Source organism: Theropithecus gelada, chromosome 16 (assembly GCF_003255815.1).
Source record: "Theropithecus gelada isolate Dixy chromosome 16, Tgel_1.0, whole genome shotgun sequence".
Taxonomy (NCBI): domain Eukaryota; kingdom Metazoa; phylum Chordata; class Mammalia; order Primates; family Cercopithecidae; genus Theropithecus; species Theropithecus gelada.
Window position 1 is genome coordinate 34,218,776 of NC_037684.1, and position 22,804 is coordinate 34,241,579.

General features: G+C 52.5%; 1 protein-coding gene across 1 annotated transcript in view; it reads left to right on the plus strand.

Annotated features, from left to right (window-relative positions):
• Positions 1–676: 676 nt before the first annotated feature.
• The window catches only part of WNT3 (Wnt family member 3), a 55,401-nt gene continuing 33,273 nt past the window's right edge, over positions 677–22,804 (plus strand). The window contains exon 1 of the mRNA XM_025362607.1: positions 677–913. Coding sequence (XP_025218392.1) covers positions 834–913 — 80 coding nt within the window. The 5' untranslated portion in view covers positions 677–833. The remainder of the gene's footprint in view (positions 914–22,804) is intronic.

Sequence of the window (22,804 nt, forward strand, 5' to 3'; positions counted from 1 at the left end):
TGGCCGCTGGTGTCAGTTGCAGGAAATGCAAAGGCAGCAGGAGGTCCCGATACCGATCTGATCCCTGACAAAAGACTCAAATGACACTCGGCTCCGTACCCCGGCGCCGCCCGCAGCCAGACCTTCGAGCCTCAGCGGACTTTTCCGCACGTTCCTCGGACACCCGGGAAGCGACCTCCCGCGGCCACGACTAGAGGCCGGCGGGCAGGCGGACTCGGGAGGCTGGAAGCTGGGAGGGGGTGCGTTCCCCGACCCCCTGATCCTGGCCTGCCCGAGAGGGGCTTCTGGAAACATCCCTGTGCTTTCTACCCTCGATTCCTCGCGGGCCCACGTCCCAACGGGTCACAGTCCCCGCCAGCAGAGGAGCCACCCGTTCATGCCCACGCCAAGCCCTCGCCATGTGAACGCCCGGGTCAGAACCCCCGCGCCCTAACCCTGGCCAGCGGGGGGCCGCGGCGGTAGCAGAGGGTCCGGCCCACCGCATCCTCCCGAAGCCCCGCGGCGTCCGGGGCGCGGGCTTTGCCCAAGTTTGCTGGGCGATGCCCTTCCCGGAGCCCGAGTTGTGGGCCGGGCGGGAGGGGCGCGTGATTGACAGGCTGAACTACAGACTCATCTCTTACCTTAGGCCGCGGGCGCTGATTGGCTGCTCGCTGACATCCTCAAACCCGGCTGCTCCGCGCTGGGCTCGGGAGGGGGGCGGCTGCGGGTGGAGGTGCGCTTCTGACAAGCCCGAAAGTCATTTCCAATCTCAAGTGGACTTTGTTCCAACTATTGGGGGCGTCGCTCCCCCTCTTCATGGTCGCGGGCAAACTTCCTCCTCGGCGCCGCTTCTAATGGAGCCCCACCTGCTCGGGCTGCTCCTCGGCCTCCTGCTCGGTGGCACCAGGGTCCTCGCTGGCTACCCAATTTGGTGGTAAGACTCGCCTCTTGTCTGCCCGCGGCCCGGTTTCTCCGCCGCGTCCGGGGAAGGTGGGGGCGCCGGCCGGGGGTGGGCCGCGGCAGGGCTGGGGCTCCTCTCCTCGCCTCCCTCCAGCCCCCCACCCACCTACCCCTCCTGGATTTTCTGCTGGTGTCGCCTTCAGAATCCAACTCCTGGCTCCTCTGATAATCACCATTTTCCCTGCTCCCCGCTGCAGGGGCTGGAGGACTTTCCCATCTCAGAAGGTTTCTTATTCTTAGATCCTAACCCTCTGCCCGTCCCAATCTAGAGGCCCCCGAAGACCCCCCGTTTGCTTGCAGTTGGGTTTCTGGAAATCCAGCACTGTCCCTGGGGCCCAGCCACTCCTCTTCTCCATTTTGGGGTCTTCATGGGCAAAACCATCCTGTTCCTTCACTGCCACCCCACCTCTGCCGGCGCCTCCATCAAGAGATTCCCCCACAATAACCCCCCTTTGCCTTCCTATTTCAGACCCCAAAGGCTTCAGGGCTCCTCCCGGGGCAGGGGAGTGGGTGGGGGTATTTCATCAGATTCTCCCCACTGCTCTAGATTCATCTTGAGCCTCTGAAGTGAATATGGTATTTGCTGATCCGGGATGCCATTGAATTCGGATTTTATTCATTTCTTGCTTGTCCACCCTGGCAAAAGGGGGGTTCCTTGAAAATGGGTTGTCTGGGAGGGGTAGGCTTGTTATTCTTTGACCAAAAATCCAATTCTCCATGTCACATTTGTTCCTTTTGGAAAACCGAGGACCGAGGAGAAAGGGAGAGGGAAAGGAGAATTCCGTCCCTGAGAAATGCGGATACAAAAGACATTTTAGTAAATAAGGCTGGGAAGCCGGGCGCAGTGCTTGGGGGGCTGTGCGTGTCTGGGGGGCCGGGGTGAGGAATAAACATCCCTTTGGGAGCCCCAGCTCCAGGAGTCCCCTTGTTTTCAGAGCGGCCCCATCGCCGCTCTCCCACCCTCTGCAGGTCCCAGGGGCCAGAGGGGAAGACACTGAAACCAGTTCTCTAAATTACACCCCGCCTCTCCCCAGTCTCCAGCCCTCTGCATTCCGGAAAACTTTAATTAAAGAATCTTCCCCTCCTGGATGCAGGAGAGCCTCGGCCTGGGGGTGGGAGGTGAGGAGGAAGAATTTGGGATCTGTGAGTGAGAAATGGGCTGTGGCCCCTGGGGTGAAAGTCAGAGAGAAGTGCCACCATGGTGCGGTACTGCCTGCAGGTCCCCAGACTCCCTGCCTTTCACCAACCCAGAGCCTAGGGTAGGAGGAGCAGAGACAGCGAGATTTGGGGGCCACACCCCGAGTCTTCCAGTTGTTTGGGGGTGGTAGCATTTGTGTCTGGGTGTTTGGGGCCCCTGGGAGAGAGGGTGGGGACATGGCCAACGGTCTCTGTTTAGAGGGTACTAGGAGTTGCTCCCAGGACAGCCAGCCAAGGGGAAGTCTTTCTTCTGCCCAACCCACACTTTTCCGTGGGGCTGGGCTCACCTGAGGCTTCCAGCACATAAAGAGGTCCATGGGGTGGCCAGGGCAGCCAGGGACCTCAGGAAGGAGGTTCGGCCAGTCTGGGGAAAGACTGCTGCCAACACCAGTCTAGCCTCACCCGGCCATTCCTGCCCCTCTTCCCATTCTCCGGCCAAGGCCATGCCGTTTTTTGCCTTGCCTTCGCAGGGACTCTGGCGGGTTGGGGGAGGGTAGGAAGGAAAGGCTTGGCAGCCCATAGGTGGCAGGGACTGAGGAAGAGAGCCCAGGCTCTCCAGCCCTATGAGCTAGAAGAGGGCACTCTTCCAGTCGGTGGAGATTCTGGTGTTAGATGGTGTCTTGGGGACCATCTAGATAGGGGTTACCCAATAGGAGGAAACGCTGGGGAAACCTGGAAGGTCAAGACATTGGCCCTAACATAATGCTAGACACATGGCTTGTTTGGGAATTTGGTGGGGGACAGGAATGCTGCTTTGTCTAGGCCGAGGAGAGAGATGTATGGGTGTGTGTTGTGTGTGTGTATGTGTTCTGGGTCTATGACCCCGAGAGGTGTTTTCTATACACTAGTGTGTCTGTATGTGCAAAAGTGTTTGTGCCCGCAACTGGGCTACTGTGGATATGAAATCGTGTGGGTGTGTTGGGGAATCCATGGCCCATGACAGGTTGTGCTGTGTCTCTGCACACAAGTGTTAGCAAGTGGCTGATGCTGTGATGTGTGTATGTACATGTGTAAGAGACAGAGAAGTCTAGAAGTATCTTTGCCCATGTAAAGGTCAGAGCCTGTGTCTGCTTGTGACGCTGGGCTTGACTGTGTTCATGACTGGGCATGTGAGTGAGTGTGTGTGTGTGTGTGTGTGTGTGTGTGTGTATACGTGCGCGCGCATGCCTTCATGACAGTGTGAGGAAAGCCCCACAGATGTCTTTGTGCGTGAATATCAGTGCTCATGGCCATGACCTGATTGTGCTTGTAAGGAGGAGAGCGATACTCAAGTCCATAGCTGTGTGAGGGCTGTGTCTGAGTCTGCCTGTGATCCTGTCCCCAGGTGCTGGGCCTGGGGCTGAATGGCTGTGAATATGTTTGCAGACATCTACCTGTGGGTATGAATGACACCTGAGCTTGGGTGTCTGGTGGGCAGCCATGGGCCCGGAGGGAAGGTCCAACAGGAAGCAAAAGTCTCACAAGGTGGCTTCAGGGGGCACAGCTGGCCAGGGATGGCACGCTAGAGAGGCAGGGGCACAGGATTCCTTGACACCAGCTTGTCCTGTCTGTCCAGGCGCTAGAGTCACTGGCCCTTCTCTCTGAGGTTGTTTTCCTTTGGTCTTGGAGCTGGGGTGGAGGGTGAGTCACCTTCTCAGGGCTAGGGCTGGGGCTGTAGGTAGATCAGGGCCTCTGCTTCCTGATTCCATTTCTGCCCCCACTCCCCAACCTAGCCCCCGCCAGGCAGTCAGATTCCAGCACTTTGAGCATCTAAGCCCATCCTGGCCTGCCCTCTTTGGACCACCCAGCTCACTCATTCCCCAGGAAGGATTTACAGGGGAAGTCATGTAGCTGGGATTTCCATCCATGCGGACCCTCAAGCACGACACCCTGAGCCCGCACCGCTCAGACCCCAGTCCTGAGAGAAGGTTGACCAGAAGGGACAGCTCTAAGGGGCCTCAAACTGACGTCCCTGGGAGGAAGAGATGTTCTCCAGGTAGTGACAGAGCCGGGACAGGAAACAGCAGCACTGATTTCTCGAATTCCCCTTGTCAGTCCCAGTTAGCTCCTGCTGGAGAAACTTGTCTGTCTTCTCCTTCTTGGGGGCGTGGGGTGGGGGGATGAACCTATATTATTAGGGCCTAGCCCAGCACCTGCTACATTCCAGCGGTGGACACGCAGATGGAGGGGGCCTGCTGGAGATCAGGAGCTCACCCTGCCGCTGTGTGACTGAGGACCAGTGGCCACCCATCTGGGTCTGCTTCCTTACACTTCACCCAGGGGTCCCCAGACTGCCCTGCCTCACAGCTTGGGTGAAAGTGTTTTGCAGAGGACAAGGGCAGTGACCTGGGAAATAGGACACCTGAGTTCTCATCGTCCTGGGACCCATCCTTCCACTCGAGCACCTGCCTAGGACCTACCTTAGTTTCCCCATCTGTCACATGTCCTGCTGCCTCTCCCACCCACTCCCACCTCCACCCGCCTTTCAGAGGCCTGTGAACATGTTCAGTCAAACCCCGTGGGGGTCAGTGGGCTGGGCTCAGGGAGGCACCTGGAGACTGCGGGGGAGGAAGGCCCCAGGCCAGGTGTTAACACTTGTAACAGGCAGGAATTACAGCTCACTGGGGCTGGGCTGGCTGGGGCTGGTGAGGAGCTGAGCTAGCTGGAGGCTGTTGATCCCACAGACAGACAGACAGACAGATGGGCAGATACCAGATCGGATGGCCAGGCTTTAACCGGGTGGTCTCCCTTCCAGGGCAGACCTTTCCCTGGGGGGATATGGCGGGGAAATTAGTCCAGGTCTCTTGGAAGTGAGTTAACAGCCCCCCTGCTCACCCCGCCCCCGTCATGGGTGGGGCTTCGGAGTCCAGAGGGAGCAAAATTGGTGGCTGATCTGTTGGTATTCTTCTGATAGGATCACATTTGGCTTAAAAAGAAAAAAACAGGTCAAACGTTATAATAATACCAAGAGCCTGAGCTGAGTTATGTCCTTAGAAGAACCTGCTTTAATATGTGTGGGGACGGCATGGGGGAAGGGGACGCTCTCAGGGAAAGTTCTAGACTCTCAGAGCATTTTATCCACAGCTCCGGGGCCAGGAGGTGAGTGATGGGTGGAGTCTGAGTATCACCCCCACCTCCACCCCAGGGAATCTGAGGGCTTGGGTCTATGATGTCTGCCCTGCAATTAATCCTGGCCTGGTGGGAAGACCTTTGGCGAGGAGGTCAAAAGAGGCAGGAGCTGGACTTTGGTGCCAAGTTCTTTAGGAGGTACTTGCTGCAGCTTCACCAGTGGCAAACCCAGCCAAGCCCTACCAGAGCCCACACTCTGGCATCTGGGTACATGCTCAGTCACTGACAAAGGTGGAGAAACTGAGGCAGAGAGGGCTCTGGTTAGCAATCTCCAAAGAATGGACTCAGCCCAGCAAGCATCTCTCATTCTATTCACTACAGAACTTAATGCTAATAAACATGAATGGTACTTGGGCAGATGTAGAATTGGAAGAAGTCTCTCCTCAGTCTGGGCAGGAGACAAGAAACCAGGGGATGGCACAGGAAAGGTGACTTATCTCACAGGAGGATGCAGCTAACAGACCCTTCAAGGGAAAAAGAAGTGGGAAAAAGGAAATTTTTTTGGTCTCAGAATGTGATGAGCCAGGAGTTGAGCAGAACCTTTTCCACCCACCCTGATGGGAGCCACAGAAACCTTCTCCAGCTGCCAAGGAGGGCAAGACATCCTCCACCCCTCATTCCTAACGCAGGGACGAGGCATGCCTAGCCCCACCCACACCCCCTGCAAAGAGCCATCCTGAGGTGACATCTGTACATCCATGTTATCCTGTATGCTGGAAAATGGTGAGAGTGGGGTGTTGGAGAGACCTAGGTCTGAATTCCAAGTTCAATACCAATGGACCCTTGGCCTAGGATGAGTCCCTTCCCTTCTCTGGGCTTCATTCAAGTCCCTGCCTCCTTCTGGGCTTCATTTTCGTCAACCATATGGAGGGGTCTCTTCTGCCTCTCAGAGTCACAGGGCTATGACAGGTTCTGGCTTCATTGCTGTGAAGCATGACACTCCATGGCACACATTCCGGGCCTGTATTAGACAGTCCACCCCTTTCTTTCTGTGACTCCATCTGACCTAAATCCCAAAGAGCTGGCTGCCCTACTCCCGCCAAGCCAACCTGCTTGCACTTCCAAACCTCGCCCCAAACCCTCCCACTCTTCTGGAGCCAGGCCGTCTGCATTCACATCTGGCTTTTTCATGTACTACCTGGGTAACCTAGGGCAAGTTAACCTCTACAAGCCTCAGTTTCCTCATCTGTAAAATGAGTGTAATGATTGCCTCTATTTCATAGGGTTTCAAAAATGATTCAGTGAATACTTCTTAGAATGATACCTTGCGTACAGGAAATATATCGATGTTAGCCGTTTTCACCTCCTATCTGCAAGCTATTGGCTCACTGAAGCCCTGGAGCCAAACTTGCCTTTTCCAAGAAGCCCTCCCAGATTTGCCACACCTGGCTCTGTTTTCCCCTTTTCTTCTTTTTGCCTGCTTGCCCCACAGTGCTGTAGCTTTATTCTTAAGTTGAGGGCGCTGGGCTAGGCTAACCTCACTGCAGCTCTTTGCCTGCCCAGGAAGGGGCGGGCAGGGTAGAGAAGGTTACTGGAGTGTCCCCTCATCCTTCCCCGACCCCCAGAGTCTGCCAGACTCTTGCTAGGACCTAGAGCCAGGGGGCTGGGCACAGGAGGGGTGAGGGAGGCAGGCTTCCCAGGGGGAGTGGCACCAGGGCCGCCTGGAGCAGCCTGAGCAGAAGTTCCTTCTCTAGGAGCTGAGAGATGATTCAGAAGGTGATTTATAGTCGGAAGGCAGAAAGCTTGGCTCCTGGCAGAAGCTGCTGCTTAATTACATTCTTGGGGCGGGGGTAAGGGGGTGGAGGTATGTGGGCGGGGGGCAGCAGGGGCCAGACTTCTACCTCCTCCCCGTCCAGGCCCTTTCCCTTTGGCTGTCCCAGCTCCAAGCAGGGTCCTTCTTTATCCTGCTGCCAGGGAGGGAATTCCCTGCTCTCAATGAGAGGCTATGCCAGGAGTGCAGGAATAGCTTCTGGGAGTGGAGAAGGTGGGAAGAGAGGGAAGAGGCCGGATCCCATCTCCCAGGACTTCTGCAAGGGAGACTGGACGGTGACACGCTGGAAAACGGGCCTTCTGGGAAGGAGCACTCGGTCTCCTGCCTGCTTCTGGGCAGGGAAATAGCTAAGGCACCTGGGCAGAGTTGAGTTTATTGAGTTTCTTTTTGTTTGAGACAGAGTCTTGCTCTGTTGCCCAGGCTGGAGTGCAGTGGCACAACCTTGGCTCACTGCAACCTCTGCCTCCCGAGTTCAAGCGATTCTCCTGCCTCAGCCTCCCAAGTAGCTGGGATTACAGGTGCGCGCTACGATGCCTGGCTAATTTTTGTATTTTTTAGCAGAGATGGGGTTTCACCATGTTGGCCAGGCTGGTCTCGAACTCCTGACCTCAGGTAATCCACCTGCCTCGGCTTCCCAAACTGCTGGGATTACAGGCGTGAGCCACCGCACCCGACCAGAGTTTCTAGAATCTTTTGAGTGGCAACTCCACACTCTCCTTCGGGCACCCTGTCCTGCTGCTGCCTGGGAGGGCCTGCCTGCCCGTTTGCTCCTTTTCTGTCGCTCGGGTCTCAGTGGGCCACGGCGGCTGGAGAGAAGGTCCCGCGCTCAGAGGCTGAAACCCGGTTCTTCAGCGTTAGGCAGCCTATCTCTCGTGAGTACAGCGGCTACCCCAGGTGCACAACAGTTCTGCCAGCAGGCACAGCCCCATACCCTCATGTCAAACTAATATCTCAGAGAGTCACACCAATGCCACTGGGTGCAGCTACAATCACTTCCACGCCATTGATAGGAGCCCCCATTCTGTTTCCATACCTGCTAAGTTGACATCAGCATTTGCCACATTAATACTGACCCATGCAGCAACCCGCCTGATGACACCTGAGGCCGCTTCGTTCCCTGCATGGCAGCGGTGAATCCCAAATCCCTCACTGCTAGTTCTTCAGGCTGGAAAGGTGTAGGGCGAGCAGGGGTAGGCTTGCCGAAGCCAGTAGTGTCGATTTATCTGTTTGCAGCCTGGCTTGTACAGCCGGGAGGAGTTGGCAGGGGTCAGGATGGGGACACTAGACAGCTCTCTGGTTCCCCCTGAGGCGGGCCTTCTCAAAATGGCCTCATTATGTGTGTGGAGTGAATTCCAGAAATGTCAGGCACACCCATACATCTAGGGAATGAAGGAGACGCCGGAGCGGGCTCTGGGGTGAGAGGGGCCAGTGTGAGGAGGTGGTCGGCTTCCAGGCAGGGAGTTAGGGCACCTGAGACCTGGCTCTGCCACCATCTTGATATTAGGCAACTCCCTTAACTGTTCTGAGTCTCAGTAAATAGGAGAGTTGGGTAAGCTGCCGGCCAAGGACTTCCAGCTCCGAGATTGCAGTCCTGCAGGCTGTGTTCCACGTTCAGGTGGCCCAGCTATTCCATCTGTGCCTGGTGGAGAGGGTGGTCACTGAAAGCTGATCTCAGGGAAGGGTCGGGCGTGCAGAGCCCTAAACTCTACACACAAAGAGCTGTCATACCGTCGATGAGTCTCCTCCCTCCTTCAGTTTTCTCATCTGCAAATTGGATGATGATAATAACACAACCACCTGCCCTGCCTGCTTGCAGGGCCGTGAAGAACTTCAGGTGGAATACTCTTTGTGAAAGCACTTTGGGAAGTGTCAGGTTCTTTCCAGAGAAGTTAACTATCATTGTGAGTCCTAGAAAAGAGGAATAAGAAGGCTGGGTGTGGTGGCTGTAATCCCAGCACTTTGGGAGGCTGAGGGGGGTGGATCACCTGAGGTCAGGAGTTCCAGACCAGCCTGGCCAACATAGTGAAACCCTGTCTCTACTAAAAATACAAAAGATTAGCTGGGCATGGTGGTGGGTGCCTGTAATCCCAGCTACTCGGGAGGCTGAGGCAGGAGAATCACTTGAACCTGGGAGGCGGAGGTTGCAGTGAGCCGAGATTGCACCACTGCACTCCAGCCTGGGCAACAAGACCGAGATTCTGTCTCAAAAAAACAAAAAAGAAAGAAAGAAAAGAGGAATAAGAGCTACACCCTGCTCAGACAGTGCTAAGAATGAACCCTGAGCCTCTGAGCTTGAGGAGCTGATATTTCCAGCAGAGGAAGAAGCGGGGCTGGACAGGGGAGTCCTCAGCTCCTTCCTGTAGGGGTCCTGATTCTCAATGGAGAGCCCCCGGGAGAGGGCACAGAGGCCTCAGGTCTGAGGCCAACTGGTCACGGGGCATGCCCAGGTTCACAGCTCAGGCCATGGGGCTTGGTTATCCTCCTGGCCTAATGCAAAAACCACCGGCCAGACCCAGAGTGAGATTTCCAACCAGGGACACATGGGAAGATGTAGGTGGAGGTGAGGGGGGCAAGGGCAAAGGGCCGCCAGCTGGAAGGGGCTCTGCTGAGGCCTGTAGTCATCAGGGAATCCTAATGGCCTGGGTAAGGCCTAGCAAACTAGGAGATGGGCACAAGCCTTTCCCTCCAGCTCGGCTGGAAAAACTGGGAGGACTGAGTGTGTGTACATGTGTGTTGGGGAGGGGGATGGGAGCAAAAGGACCAAGCACCCAGGTCTGTCTGGAAGACCTTTCTGGAAAACCTGCCCCTGGGCACAGAGTCCCACTTATCTGCCAGAGCCAGCTGGGCCAGCAAGGAAAACCAATCTCATTAGTAATGCAAATAGGGGCTTGTGCCGTGAGTGAGCAGGCATCCCGCCTCCTCTCCAGCTCCCACCAATCATCTTCACAAGGCGGACTGCTGAGGGTGCCACTCCCCTGCTCTAAAACCTCCCATGGCTCCCCTCTTCCTATCTGGCACTGAGGCTCCCTATGATTTTGCTTCTGTCCACCTGCGCAGTTGTACCTTTCACAAACCTCCCCCCAACATCCCTCTTCAACTGGAGTACTCACGTTTTTGCTTGTTCATTGAAATACTTCCACCTCCTCTCTCTGACTTTAAAAGGCAGCCCAACCCGGGGCCTGTTGAGCAGGGGTCAGTCTGCTCTGCGCTGCTTAGCTTGGACCCCACTTGGCTTAGGTCACGTAGCCCTGAACTATGAAGGGTCCTTAGAGGGTCTCCCAAGATGGACGGGCCCCTCGACCAGAGCAGGCTGCTGTCCCAGAAGCGGAGATGAGCCTTTTCTCCCAGTGTCAATTCCCCTGGGTTTCTTTTCTTTTTTTTTAAATCCCAGTTCCATTTGCAAACGTTTCCTATTCGTGTACTATTTCCCCCTCCACGCTCACCAGCTCACACCATGCTTAAGTGTCTAAGTCGTTAATTTTAAGATTGCAATTGGCGGAAGTTGTTTCTCTATCCAGGAACAGGTTAATATGTTTGTTGACCGTGTGCTACGTGCTGGTCCCCATACAGACGCCATGATCTATCTGAGTCTAATTCTTGCCAGTTTATTGATAGGGAGTCCCATAGTGCAGCCTGGGTATGGCGTGGGAAGCCGAGCCCACATCCTGGTGGACCTAAAGCCCTTTTTCCTTCTACCACCATTCAAGCTCGGTTGTGGACTTGTTACTGGCATAAAAATGTGCTTGTTCATATTCTACTTTGTTCGCCAAAGGATGGTTTTGAGGCAAGTTTACACTTGACCTTCCACTCAAAGGCTGATACTTTGGGCTTATAGATACTATCTGTGAACGTCTGGGAAGTCTCTTATTTGGGGATGTGCCCTCCTCACTGGCCACCTTTCCACAAGTCATCAGACTGTCTTTAAGCTGGGACTGCACAGTTGCTGACAGCAGTGGCCATGTGAGCATTTTGTTGCCCCTGGGATGGGTAAGGGGCGACCTTGATCAAATCACTGCCTCCTGGGCCTCAGTTTCCTCATCTGCGAAACCGAAAGGATAGCGTAAATGACCTCTCAGATTCCTTCCAGCACTAAGCTCTTTCCTTCTACTTAGTCCTTTTTGCTGCTTTGCATCTGGTCTCCATCACATAAGTGCCAGAAAGCAGTCGGGCAGAATCTTCTTTCTTGCCCTAGTGCAATTCTTGTGTTGGTATCTCTGACACAGCCAATTGTTCATTTCACTTTTACAATTCGACCTTCAGCTTTATTTCTCCCCGAGGAGCCAGCATGCTTTCTCCTTTCCGATAAAGCACGCTTCCCTTTATGTCCTGGCTGTGAGAAAACTTAGAGGTCCACCTGAAGCCCCATCCTTGCACCCGGGTGGACCTTGACCCTGATCCTGCTCTTCCGTTTTCATTTTGTTATTGAATCTGATGTGTTTTCCGTCATCAGCCTCTTGAGGGCAGGCATGTTGGAGTCTTTGTACCTGGCCTGGGCATAGTGGATCCTCAATAAAGACTTGTCTTTAGGATACACATTTGCTGTCAACCTCTTCAAATCCTTTCTGGAAGGAAGCAAGGCACATGCGAATTAAAAAGCAAAATAAACATTGCTCTGGGAGGGAGTTGGTCCTGACTGGATAGTTTTGAGTTGTGAGAATTCCAGTCCACTTCTGTTTCTTTTTTTTTCTATTTATTTATTTATTTAGAGACAGAGTTTCGCTCTTGTTGCCCAGGCTGGAGTGCAGTAGTGTGACCTCGGCTCACTGCAAGTTCCACCTCCCAGGTTCAAGCAATTCTCCTGCCTCAGCCTCCCAAGTACCTGGGATTACAGGCACGCGCCACCACGCCCAGCTAATTTTGTATTTTCAGTAGAGATAGGGTTTCACCATGTTGGTCAGGCTGGTATCAAACTCCTGACCTCAAGTGATCCACCTGCCTCGGCCTCCCAAAGTGCTGGGATGACAGGCATAAGCCACCATGACCAGCCTTCTTGCTGTTTCTTTACTGTCAGCTTTTCCCCAAGTCTACAAAAAGCTTGTCTTCAGAGAAGTCGCCTCTTTTCTTTCCTTCATGATCTTCTCCATTCTAAAGCTGAGGTTGGTTCCTAATCTTCCTCTAGGGACTGTCTCTTGTTCCTGGCCAATGACTGTGTCCACCCCTTCCCCTGGCTCCCTTCAAGTCTGGTTCCTCCCACCCTCCCTTGCCTTGAAAGCCCACAGTGCTATTGCCACCTTTCCACAGGTGACGGAGTGCCCAGGTGGCACCCACCCTCTCTCCAACGGAGCTGGTCCCGTCCCCAGCAGCCTTAGTGAGGGCCAAGCCCCAGTCTGCAGATGGAACCCCAAGGAGACGCAGAGGGGAGTGACTGGCCAGGGATCTCCCCATTCATCCAGCGAAGTGTCCTCACAACTCAGACTGGCTCTCCCCTCCCCTCCGCTTCTGCCCTTGGGCAGCACATCTGCATGTCACCCCACCCAGCCCCTGACTTCAGGGGAGAGAATGTCTAGCCTCAGGCTGGGTAGTCCTCCATCTTAACTGAAGCTTCTCTAGGGGATTCCGGAGCCCTTCTCTGCTACCAGTAAGGATGGAGTCTGTGACCTCTGCCTTGTCCTGGAAGCTAAAGCAGCCTCAGGAAAGCAGCCTCTTCATCCCCAAGTTACCTGTGAGAAAACTGAGGCTCAGCAGGGTGCGGTCGCTCATGCCTGTAATCCCAGCACTTTGGGAGGTCAAGGAGGGTGGATCACCTGAGGTCAGGAGTTCGAGACCAGCCTGGCCAACATAGAGACACCCCATCTCTACTAAAAATACAAAATTAGCCGGATGTGGTGGCACGTGCCTCTAATCCCAGCTACTGCGGAGGCTGAGACAGGAGAATTGCTTCAACCGAGAGGCGGAAGTTGCGGTGAGCTGAGATCTGGCCATTGCACTCCAGCCTGGGCAATAAAAGTGAAACTCTGTCTCAAAAAAAAAAAAAAAAAAAAAAAGAATAAAAGAAAACTGAGACTCACAGGACCCAACCGGGAGCTGTAAGGAGCTCAGAAGCAAGTGGGCAGGCTCCAGTGGCAGCTAGTAATTCCTCGCTTATGATGTCCCAGGTATCACATATATTGAGGAAACAAAGCACACACATTAGCTCATCCTCCCGACAACCCCAGGAGGCAGAGACTCTAGTTATCCCCATTCTACAGATGAGAAACTAAGGCCCTGAGGCACCATTCCGTTGCCCAAGGCTCCATGAGTGGTAAACCCCAGAGCACTAAACAAGAGACAAACTGCCTAAAGCCAGGCCCTTCAGTGACACCACACCACAACCAGGAAGTTCTTCCTTAGATCTGGCTTCAGTCTTTCCTTAATCCAGACCCAGGTTTTGTTCCTGAGGATGTGAATATCACTGTCAAGTTTCAGTTTGGTTTGGTTTGAGACAGGATCTTGTTCTGTTGCCCAGGCTGGAGTACAGTGGTACAATCACAGCCCACTGTAGCCTCAACCTCCTGGGGTCAAGTGATCCTCCTGCCTTAGCTTGCCAAATCGCTAAGACTACAGGCAAGCACTGTATGTGGCTAATTTTTTTAATTTTTATTTTTATTTATTTTTGAGACAGAGTTTTCACTCTTATCGCCCAGTCTGGAGTGCAATGGCAAGATCTTAGCTCACTGCAACCTCCACCTCCTGGGTTCAAACGATTCTCCTGCCTCAGCCTCCCACATAGCTGGGATTATAGCCACCTGCCACCACGCCTGGCTAATTTTTGTATTTTTAATAGAGATGGAGTTTCACCATGTTGGCCAGGCTGGTCCTGAACTCCTGACCTCAGGTGACCCGCCCACCTCGACCTCCCAAAGTGCTGGGATTACAGGCGTGAGCCACGGTGCCTGGCTTTTTTTTTTTTTTTTTTTTTTTTTGTAGAGATGGCATCTCCTTACATTACTCTTGCTTGAACTCCTGGGCTCAAACAATCCTCCTGCCTCAACCACCCAAAGTGCTGGGATTCCAGGGTTATGGTTCCAGTTTGCACTTGAGGACCAGGGTTTGTCTCATCTCTGAATTTTCCTGTCTGGAGTTGGTTCCTTCCGGTGGGTTTGTGGTCTCGCAGTGAGTGTTACAGCTCTTAAGGACCCCAAGGGTGAGCAACAGCAAGAGTTATTGTGAAGAGCGGAAGAACAAAACTTCCACAGCATGGAAGGAGACACAAGCAGGTTTCTACTGCTGGGGGGTGGGGTGGGGTGCAGCTTTTATTCCCTTTTTGTCCCCCCACCCCGTCCTGCTGATTGGTCCATTTTACAGAGTGCTGATTGGTCCATTTTACAAACCTCTAGCTAGCTACAGAGCACTGATTCGTGCATTCTTACAGAGCACTGATTGGTGCATTTTGCAAACCTCTTGTAAGAAAAGTTCTCTAAGTCCCCAGTTGACCCAGGAAGTCCAGCTGGCTTCAACTCTCATTCCTTCCCTAGAACAATTTCTCCCAGGCAACCCATCCTCTACTCACCTTTAACTACTTGTTCTCCCTCTTCTGATCTCTCACCTGCTTTTCTACAACTTCCTGCAAGTCCTATAGCCACATAATTGCCTTTAAATCAGGGAAAGAGGAGGCCTGCCCCCAGTTCTCTGATTTAGAAGCTTCCCTCTGGTGTCTTACAGCGTTTCCCTTCCCCATAGGGCAGGGAGTCTGGAATCCAGTATGCCTGCCCTCAAGAGGCTTATGACGGAAAATACATCAAATTAAATAACAAAATAAAAACAGGCTAGTTGTGGTGGCTTGCACCTGTAATCCCAGCACTTTGGGAGGCCGAGGCAGGCAGATCACTTGAGGTCAGGAGTTCGAGACCAGCCTGGCCAACATGGTGAAACCCTGTCTCTACTAAAAAAACAAAAATTAGCTGGGCATAGTGATGCATGCCTGTAATCCCAGCTACTCAGGAGGCTGAGGCAGAAGAATTGCTTGAACTCAGGAGGTGGAAGTTGCAGTGAGCCGAGATCACACCACTGCACTCCAGCCTGGGCAACAGAGTGAGACTCCATCTCAAAAAATAAAAATAAATAACAAAAACAGAAGAGCAGGATCAAGGTCAAGGAGAAGACAAATATGCAAGTCAAGGTCAATGCGGGTGCAAGGATGGAGCTTTAAGAATGGAGCTTCCCCTGCGTTTCCTCACAGCCAGGACATAAGGGAAAACACGCTTTACCTGAAAGGAGAAGGCATGCTGGGTCCTCAGGGAGAAATGCCCACCTACAGCCCATGCCCACCCTCTTCAGCCGCATCATGAGAATTTAGGCTCCTGGGGTTTCTGGCCCAGACAGCCGTGAGCCTGCTTCCGGGCCCTGCAGGCCTCTGCCTGGGGCTCATCCTGCCAGGGCAGGCCACACTGCTGGTGGCGAAGGGCTGGTCCAGGGAGATTCATTTGCAAGGACTGTGGCTGGAGTTTGAGGGTGTGGCTGGGGCGTCCAGTGTGGGATGCAGAAGGGATGGGCAGGCTGCAGGCTCAGGGCTGGATCTCCCAGGTCACCACTGTCTAGCGTGAACTTTATGGGACAATCTAGTCCTCTAGGTAGCAAATACGGTTTTTGCCAAGATAGGAGGATAGAATGATTGTTTAACTTTTTTTTTTTTTTTTTTTTTTTTTTAAGACATAGTCTTACACTGTTGCCCAGGCTGGATTGCAGTGACCTGATCTCGGCTCACTATAACCTCGCCTCCCAGGTTCAAGCAATTCTCCTGCCTCAGCCTCCTAAGTAGCTGGAATCACAGGCGTGTGCCGCCACACCTGGCTAAGTTTTGTATTTTTAGTAGAGACAAGGTTTTGCCATGTTGGCAAGGCTGGTCTCAAACTCCTGAGCTCAGATGATCCACCTGCCTGGGCCTCCCAAAGTGCTGGGATTACAGCTGTGAGCCGCTGCGCCTGGCCGAATGATTAACTTTTTAATGAAAGTATAGGAAAAGATGAAAACTGTCTTTTCTCTGCTTTCACCCTGCAATAATCAGTACAGAAGACTTCTGTGACCAAATGCGTGCACATACCAAGCAAGCCGTCAATTCTGTGGCTGCCGTCAGTCAGCGTCCTCCAATCTAATTCAATTCTGACGCTCTCCACCTGGACATAGTATCTAATCCCACAGGTTGAGGTCTTAGTCCCCAGGACAGCCCCCCACTTCCAGTGTCAATCCCACGCCCCAGGCTGCTTTACGTGTGGTCCTGACTGACTTGCTATAAATCAGAGTTCCCATGACTCCCTCCTTGGGCTCCATTAATTTGCTAGAGTGGCTCGCAGAACACAGGAACACACGTTTACTGGTTTATTATAAAGGATATTACTGGTTTACTGGTTTATTATAAAGGATACAGATGAAGAGGTGCAGAGGGCGAGGTCTGGGAGAAGCTGCACTGAGCTTCCATGCCTTCCCCAGGCACGCCACCTTCCAGGAACCTCCATGTGTTCAACTATCCGGAAGCACTTGAACCCTGTCCTTTTGGGTTTGTATGGGGGCTTCATTCCATAGGTATCATTGATTAAACTATTGGCCACTAGTGATCAACTTAACCTTCAGCCCCTCTCCCCTTCCCGAAGGATGGGGTTGGGGTTGGGGTTGAAAGTCCAACCCTCTAATCTTGGCCTGGCGTGGTGGCTCACACCTGTAATCGCAGCACTTTGGGAGGCCGAGGCAGGTGGATCACCTGAGATCAGGAGTTCGAGACCAGCCTGACCAACATGGTGAAACCCCATCTCTACTAAAAATACAAAAAAATTAGCTGGGCGTGGTGGCAGGCGCCTGTAATCCCAGTTACTGGGGAGGCTGAGGCAGGAGAATCACTTGAACCCAGGAGGCGGAGGTTGCAGTGAGCTGAGATCACACCACTGCACTCCAGCCAGGGAGACAGAGTCAAACTCCGTTAAAAAAAAAAAAAAAAAGAAAAGAAAAGAAAGTCCAACCCTTTAATCCTGCCTGGGTATTTTGGGGTAACCAGCCCCCATCCTGAAGCTCCCTAGGGGCTGCCAGCTCTCCATCAGCTCATTAGCATACAAAAAGACATCACTTTGGAGATTCTAAGGATTTTAGGAGTTGTACGCTGGGAAACTAGGTCGAAGACCAAATATATATTTTACAATATCACAAACATGCGTACAGGCGAGCACACAACCTGTCAGTGTACAGCTTAATGAGCTGGATAGAATATCTTACGTTTAACAGTTTGTGAACCTGGCATGAAACTTTTCAGTACTGGGCACATGGTGGATGAGGCTTCATTGCGTGGTCTCACTCCAGGCAGGATCCGTGCTGCAGTGAGTCCCTAGGGCGTGGCGGGGAAATGGTTCCACCAGGGTCCAACCGGCACAGCATCGGGAAGAAGGCTTGCCTCCTCTAACGTGGCTGCATCGTCTCCATCCCTCCCTCGGCAGACCCACAGTGGCACTGCCCTCCCTCACAGCTGTGGTCACTTACCTCCAAGTCCCTTTTTGTTAAACTTGGACCATGTTTTAGCCTTTCTCAGCCCCAAAGGATCTTCTTTTCTGATCAGTTTAGTCAGTCTTATTTTAATTTAATTTAATTTAATTTAATTTGTTTTTCTTTTTTTTTTTTTTTTTTTGAGACAGAGTCTCGCTCTGTCGCCCAGGCTTGGAGTGCAGTGGTGCGATCTCGGCTCACTGCAAGCTCCGCCTCCCGGGTTCACGCCATTCTCCTGCCTCAGCCTCCGAGTAGCTGGGACTACAGGCGCCCACCACCACGCCCGGCTAGTTTTTTGTATTTTTAGTAGAGACGGGGTTTCACCATGTTAGCCAGGATGGTCTCGATCTCCTGACCTCGTGATCCACCCGCCTCGGCCTCCCGAAGTGCTGGGATTACAGGCTTGAGCCACCGCGCCCGGCCTAATTTGTTTTTCAAGATGGAGTCTCGCTCTGTTGCCCAGGCTGGAGTGCAATGGCGCAATCATGGCTCACTGCAGCCTCCACGTCCCAGGTTCAAGCAATTCTCCTGCCTCAGCCTCCTAAGTGGCTGGAATTACAGGCACCCGCCACCATGCCCGACTAATTTTTGTATTTTTAGTAGAGACGGGCTTTCACCATGTTGGCCAGGCTGGTCTCCAGCTCCTGACCTTAGGTGATATGCCTACTTCAACCTCCCAAAGTGCTGGCATTACAGGCGTGAACCACCGCGCCCGGCCACTTTGGTCATTTTTAAACAGTCTAATTAGGAGTGCAGCAGCAGCAGATATGACTGTATCGTTGTACACTCCTCAGCCTGGCCCCTGCCACCCTGCACCCGCTCCTCTCCCAGCCCCAACATGGGTAAGCACGTGGGCCTGCGTACAGCAGTCCTGGACTCAGATAAAAAGGTTCTGCCTTTTTATCTGGATGGACTTAACCTCTCCGAGCCTCGGTTTTCTCTCTGTAAAATGGGGATAATGAGGGCTAGTGTGAGGATGAAAGGATATAACACATGTGAGACTAGCACAGGGTCAGGTGTGTACTCAGTGAGTTAGCCACACATTTTGCTGACATTAATTTTGTGTTACAGTCTGTGTTGTTCTTGTGTGCATCTCACTTCTCCGTGCCTCTGCGCTACCCCCTGCCTTCTCTTGGGATGACTACAAACCCCTGTTCAGTCTTGAAATCATAGTTCAGGCATCACTTCCTCTGTGCAGCCTTCCCTCAGCACCGCGGCCCCAGCAAAGCCCCTTCTGAGCACATCTATTTCATGGACTAGACTGTAAGTCACCTGTGGGCAGGACCGGGTCTCCATCATCTTTCAACCCACACCACCAAACATAGCACAGGGCACACAGTGGATCCTCAAAGACAGGTTGTGGGATGAAAGGATACTGTTGAGAGTCACCTGCTGGTCCCAGACTCTTGTCTCCCTGCTCCAGCTGGATTCTCATTGCCTCTGTGATGCTCTGCCAGGAAGACCAGCTGATACTTGTTGTGTATTTTCCTGTATTCTCAGATACCTCTTCATGTGCATCTGTCTTGTCTTCCCAGTGCAAGAGTCAGCCCCTGAGGGCAGGGATTCTGCTCTGTAGGCCTCTGCATCACTAGCGAGCCTCACACATCATCCTGATTGTTGCAGGAGCACGGTTAGGAATTCTGTTATCAGACCAGACATGGTGGCTCACACTTGTAATCCCAGCACTTTGGGAGGCCGAGGTGGGCAGATCACCTGAGGTCAGGAGTTCGAGACCAGCCTGGCCAACACGGCAAAATCCCATCTCTACTAAAAATACAAAAATGAGCTGGGTGTGGTGGCATGTGCCTGTAATCCCAGCTACTCGGGAGACTAAGGCAGGAGAATCGCTTGAACCTGGAAGGCGGAGGTTGCAGTGAGCCGAGATTGTGCCACTGCACTCCAGCCTGGGTGACAGAGTGAGACTCCATCTCCAATAAATAAATAAATAAATAGGAATTCTGTTAGCACTTGGCCCAGGAATCAGACTCCTTCCCAAGCAGGTTGTAGTCCAGGCTCAGCTGGTCCCCACCCTCTGGGAGGGCACTCCCCTCGCTCTGTGGTCTCCCAGGAAGTCCAGCTCTGGGCATCTCACCTTGGTGAGGGGAGGCAACATAGCACTCCAGAAAGAGGGTAGGCTCTGTGACAGAAGCACCTGTGGTGTAAATCCCAGATGTCCACCTCATAGCTCTAGAACTTTGCTTTGGGTGGTTTTTTAAAAATCTGAGTCTCAGTCTCTTCCTCTGTATAATGGGGATAAAAAATATGATCTCAAGGTGGTTGTGAGGTTGAAATGAAATAATAGACAGAAACTGGCCAGGCGCAGTGGTTCATGCCTGTAATCCCTACCTTTTGGGAGGCCAAGGCAGACAGATAATTTGAGGTCAGGAGTTCGAGACCAGCCTGGCCAACATGGTGAAACGCTGTCTCTACTAAAAATACAAAAATTAGCCAGGCATGGTGGCGGGCACCTGTAATCCCAGCTACTCAGGAGGCTGAGGTGGGAGAATTGCTTGAACCTGGGAGGCGGAGGTTGCAGTGAGCCAAGATCACACCACTGCACTCCAGCCTGGGCAGCAGAGTGAGACTCCATCTCAAAAAAAAAAAAAAAAAAAAAAAAAAAAAGTAGAAATAATAAAGTAGAAATAATAGAAACTGAGATGAAGGTGAGCAATTAAGGATGTTCTACAGGTCATTTAATGTAGCAGGGTTATAAAAATATTCTATCCCAGGCCAGGCTTCTTTAGGGCAGAAAGATCTGAATTCCTTCCAAAACAGAAAAGGCTGGCTTCAGGGAATCCCACACACTTTACGCTGGTTTGTCCCAACGAGTAAGCCTATCTGAAGAAAGAAGCAGGTGAGGAGGCATGTGGCAGAAGTCTGTGACTCGGTGGACAAAAGGCAACACAGACTCTGGCATGACCTTGTGTTCTGGTATCCTGTTTGGCCAGAATACTCACAAAGGCCTCCAGTTCTCAGGAAGGGGAAGGGTGAATTAAATGTGGTTAGTTATCAGGGATTTTTTTTTTTTTTTGGAGTCTCACTCTGTTGCCAGGCTGGAGTGCAGTGGTGTGATCTTGACTCCCTGCAACCTCCGCCTCCCGGGTTCAAGCTATTCTCCTGTCTCAGCCTCCTGAGTAGCTGGGACTGTAGGCGCGCACCACCATGCCTGGCTAATTTTTTGTATTTTTAGTAGAGATGGGGTTTCACCATGTTAGCCAGGATGGTGTCGATCTCCTGACCTTGTGATCCACCCGCCTCGGCCTCCCAAAGTGCTGGGATTACAGGCGTGAGCCACTGAGCCTGGCCTATCAGGGGTTTTTATGGGGGTTCCAAGGAGTGGTCTGTGTAGGTTTAGTATCACCCTAGTTAATGGTTGAGGCACTGACTGTGTAAGCCCTGCTAAGCACAGTGAGTAAGTGTGGCTGGAAGTGCTGGAGGCCTGGGTGGGATGCAGGCTGATCCAGGGTTGGCAGTCACTATGTGCATCCAACCTTTAGGTGAGAGAGGGCTGCTAAACTCTGAGAAGGAATTCATGGTGAAGAACGGCTGATGTGCCAATGGTACGGCTGGCACAAGCCTAAGCAGATACCAGCCGTTCTCCTGCAAGCTGATAAAAAATATTTTTATTACATAATACTTGACATATACAAGAGAGCAATCATATGTATTAGGTATGATAACAGAATGAAAACCTGAGCCTCACCATATCCCTGAAGGACCAGACCGTGACTAGGCCATTGTGTCTATCTGTAGGTCCTCCTCAGCCCATTCCCCGTCTCCCTCCAGATGTGACCACATCCTGAATTTTACATTTTTTTTTTTTTTTCTTTTGAGACTGAGTCTGGCTCTGTCACCCAGGCTGGAGTGCAGTGGCCAGATCTCAGCTCACTGCAAGCTCCGCCTTCCGGGTTTACACCATTCTCCTGCCTCAGCCTCCGGAGTAGCTGGGACCACAGGCGCCCGCCACCTCGCCCGGCTAGTTTTTTTTTTTTTGTATTTTTTAGTAGAGACGGGGTTTCACCGTGTTAGCCAGGATGGTCTCGATCTCCTGACCTTGTGATCCGCCCGTCTCAGCCTCCCAAAGTGCTGGGATTACAGGCTTGAGCCACCGCGCCCGGCGAATTTTACATATTTATTCCATTACTTAAAAATACTGGTTTTTGGCTGGGCATGGTGGCTCATGCCTGTGATCCCAGCACTTTGGGAGGCCAAGGCGGGAGGATCACCTGAGGTCAGGAGTTTGAGACCAGCCTGGCCAACATGGTGAAACCCTATCTCTACTAAAAAATACAAAAATTAGCTGGGCATGGTGGCACACGGCTGTGGTCCCAGCTACTTGGGAGGCTGAGTCAGGAGAATCGCTTGAATCCAGGAGGCAGAGGTTGCCGAGATCACGCCACTGCACTCCAGCCTGGGCGACAGAGCAAGACCCCGTCTCAAAAAAACAACAACAAAAAAACAAGCAAAAAAACTGATTTTCCCAGGTAATAATGCCTAAATGAAATGTTTTATTTTGCATATTTTTAGCATTATAAAAATGGTGTTATACTGTATGTGGTCCTCTATGTTGAGCTCTTCTCTCTCTGCCTTGTGTTTCTAAGTTTCAGACTGTTCCTGGATCTTGCTGTAGTTCTCACATGCTCACAGTGGCATAATAGTCCATCATTAGAATATGCAGTTTATCTATTTTGTCTCCTGGCCATGAATGTGCGTCTCGCTGTGCACAGCAGGGAAAGGTGTTCATGGAGGTACCTGCCTAGGCGTGGAACTTTAGGTTGCAGGATGCGTGAATGTTCGACTTCACAAGATGATGCCAAATTATTTTCCAAAGAGCTTGTGTCCATCTGTGCTCTCATCTTTGCGATTGCTCTTCCCATAGCCCAAGGCCCTCCTTCCCACCTGGGGCAAGCCCACTCCTGAGGACTCCACTGCCTTGGGCCTTTACCATCTTTCTCTCAGGACCCTGTTCCCTACTGGAAAACTCTTTCCTTTGCCTCCTCCACCTGGCCCTGAACTTCCCAGGATTTTTCAAAACCCAGCCTGGAGCTGCCATCTTCCTGGGAGTCCTCCCAGCCTCACTTCCACTCTCTCCCAGCTTTTTGGAACAGCTTTTCCAGACAGCTTTTGGGCCAGAGCAGGACATCAGATAGTATGTTTCTTATAACATCAGCCCCACATAATCCTGTTGAGAAAGGCTTCTGGAGTCAAATAAATTTAGGAATCGCCACAGGCAACTTGGAGCCTCTTGGTGTTTACTGTGCTCATTTGAATATTAGCAGCTCATTAGCATAGTCGCAGCACTGAGAGGCCCTGCCAGTGTGACCCGTTTTTATTTGTTTAACTTGT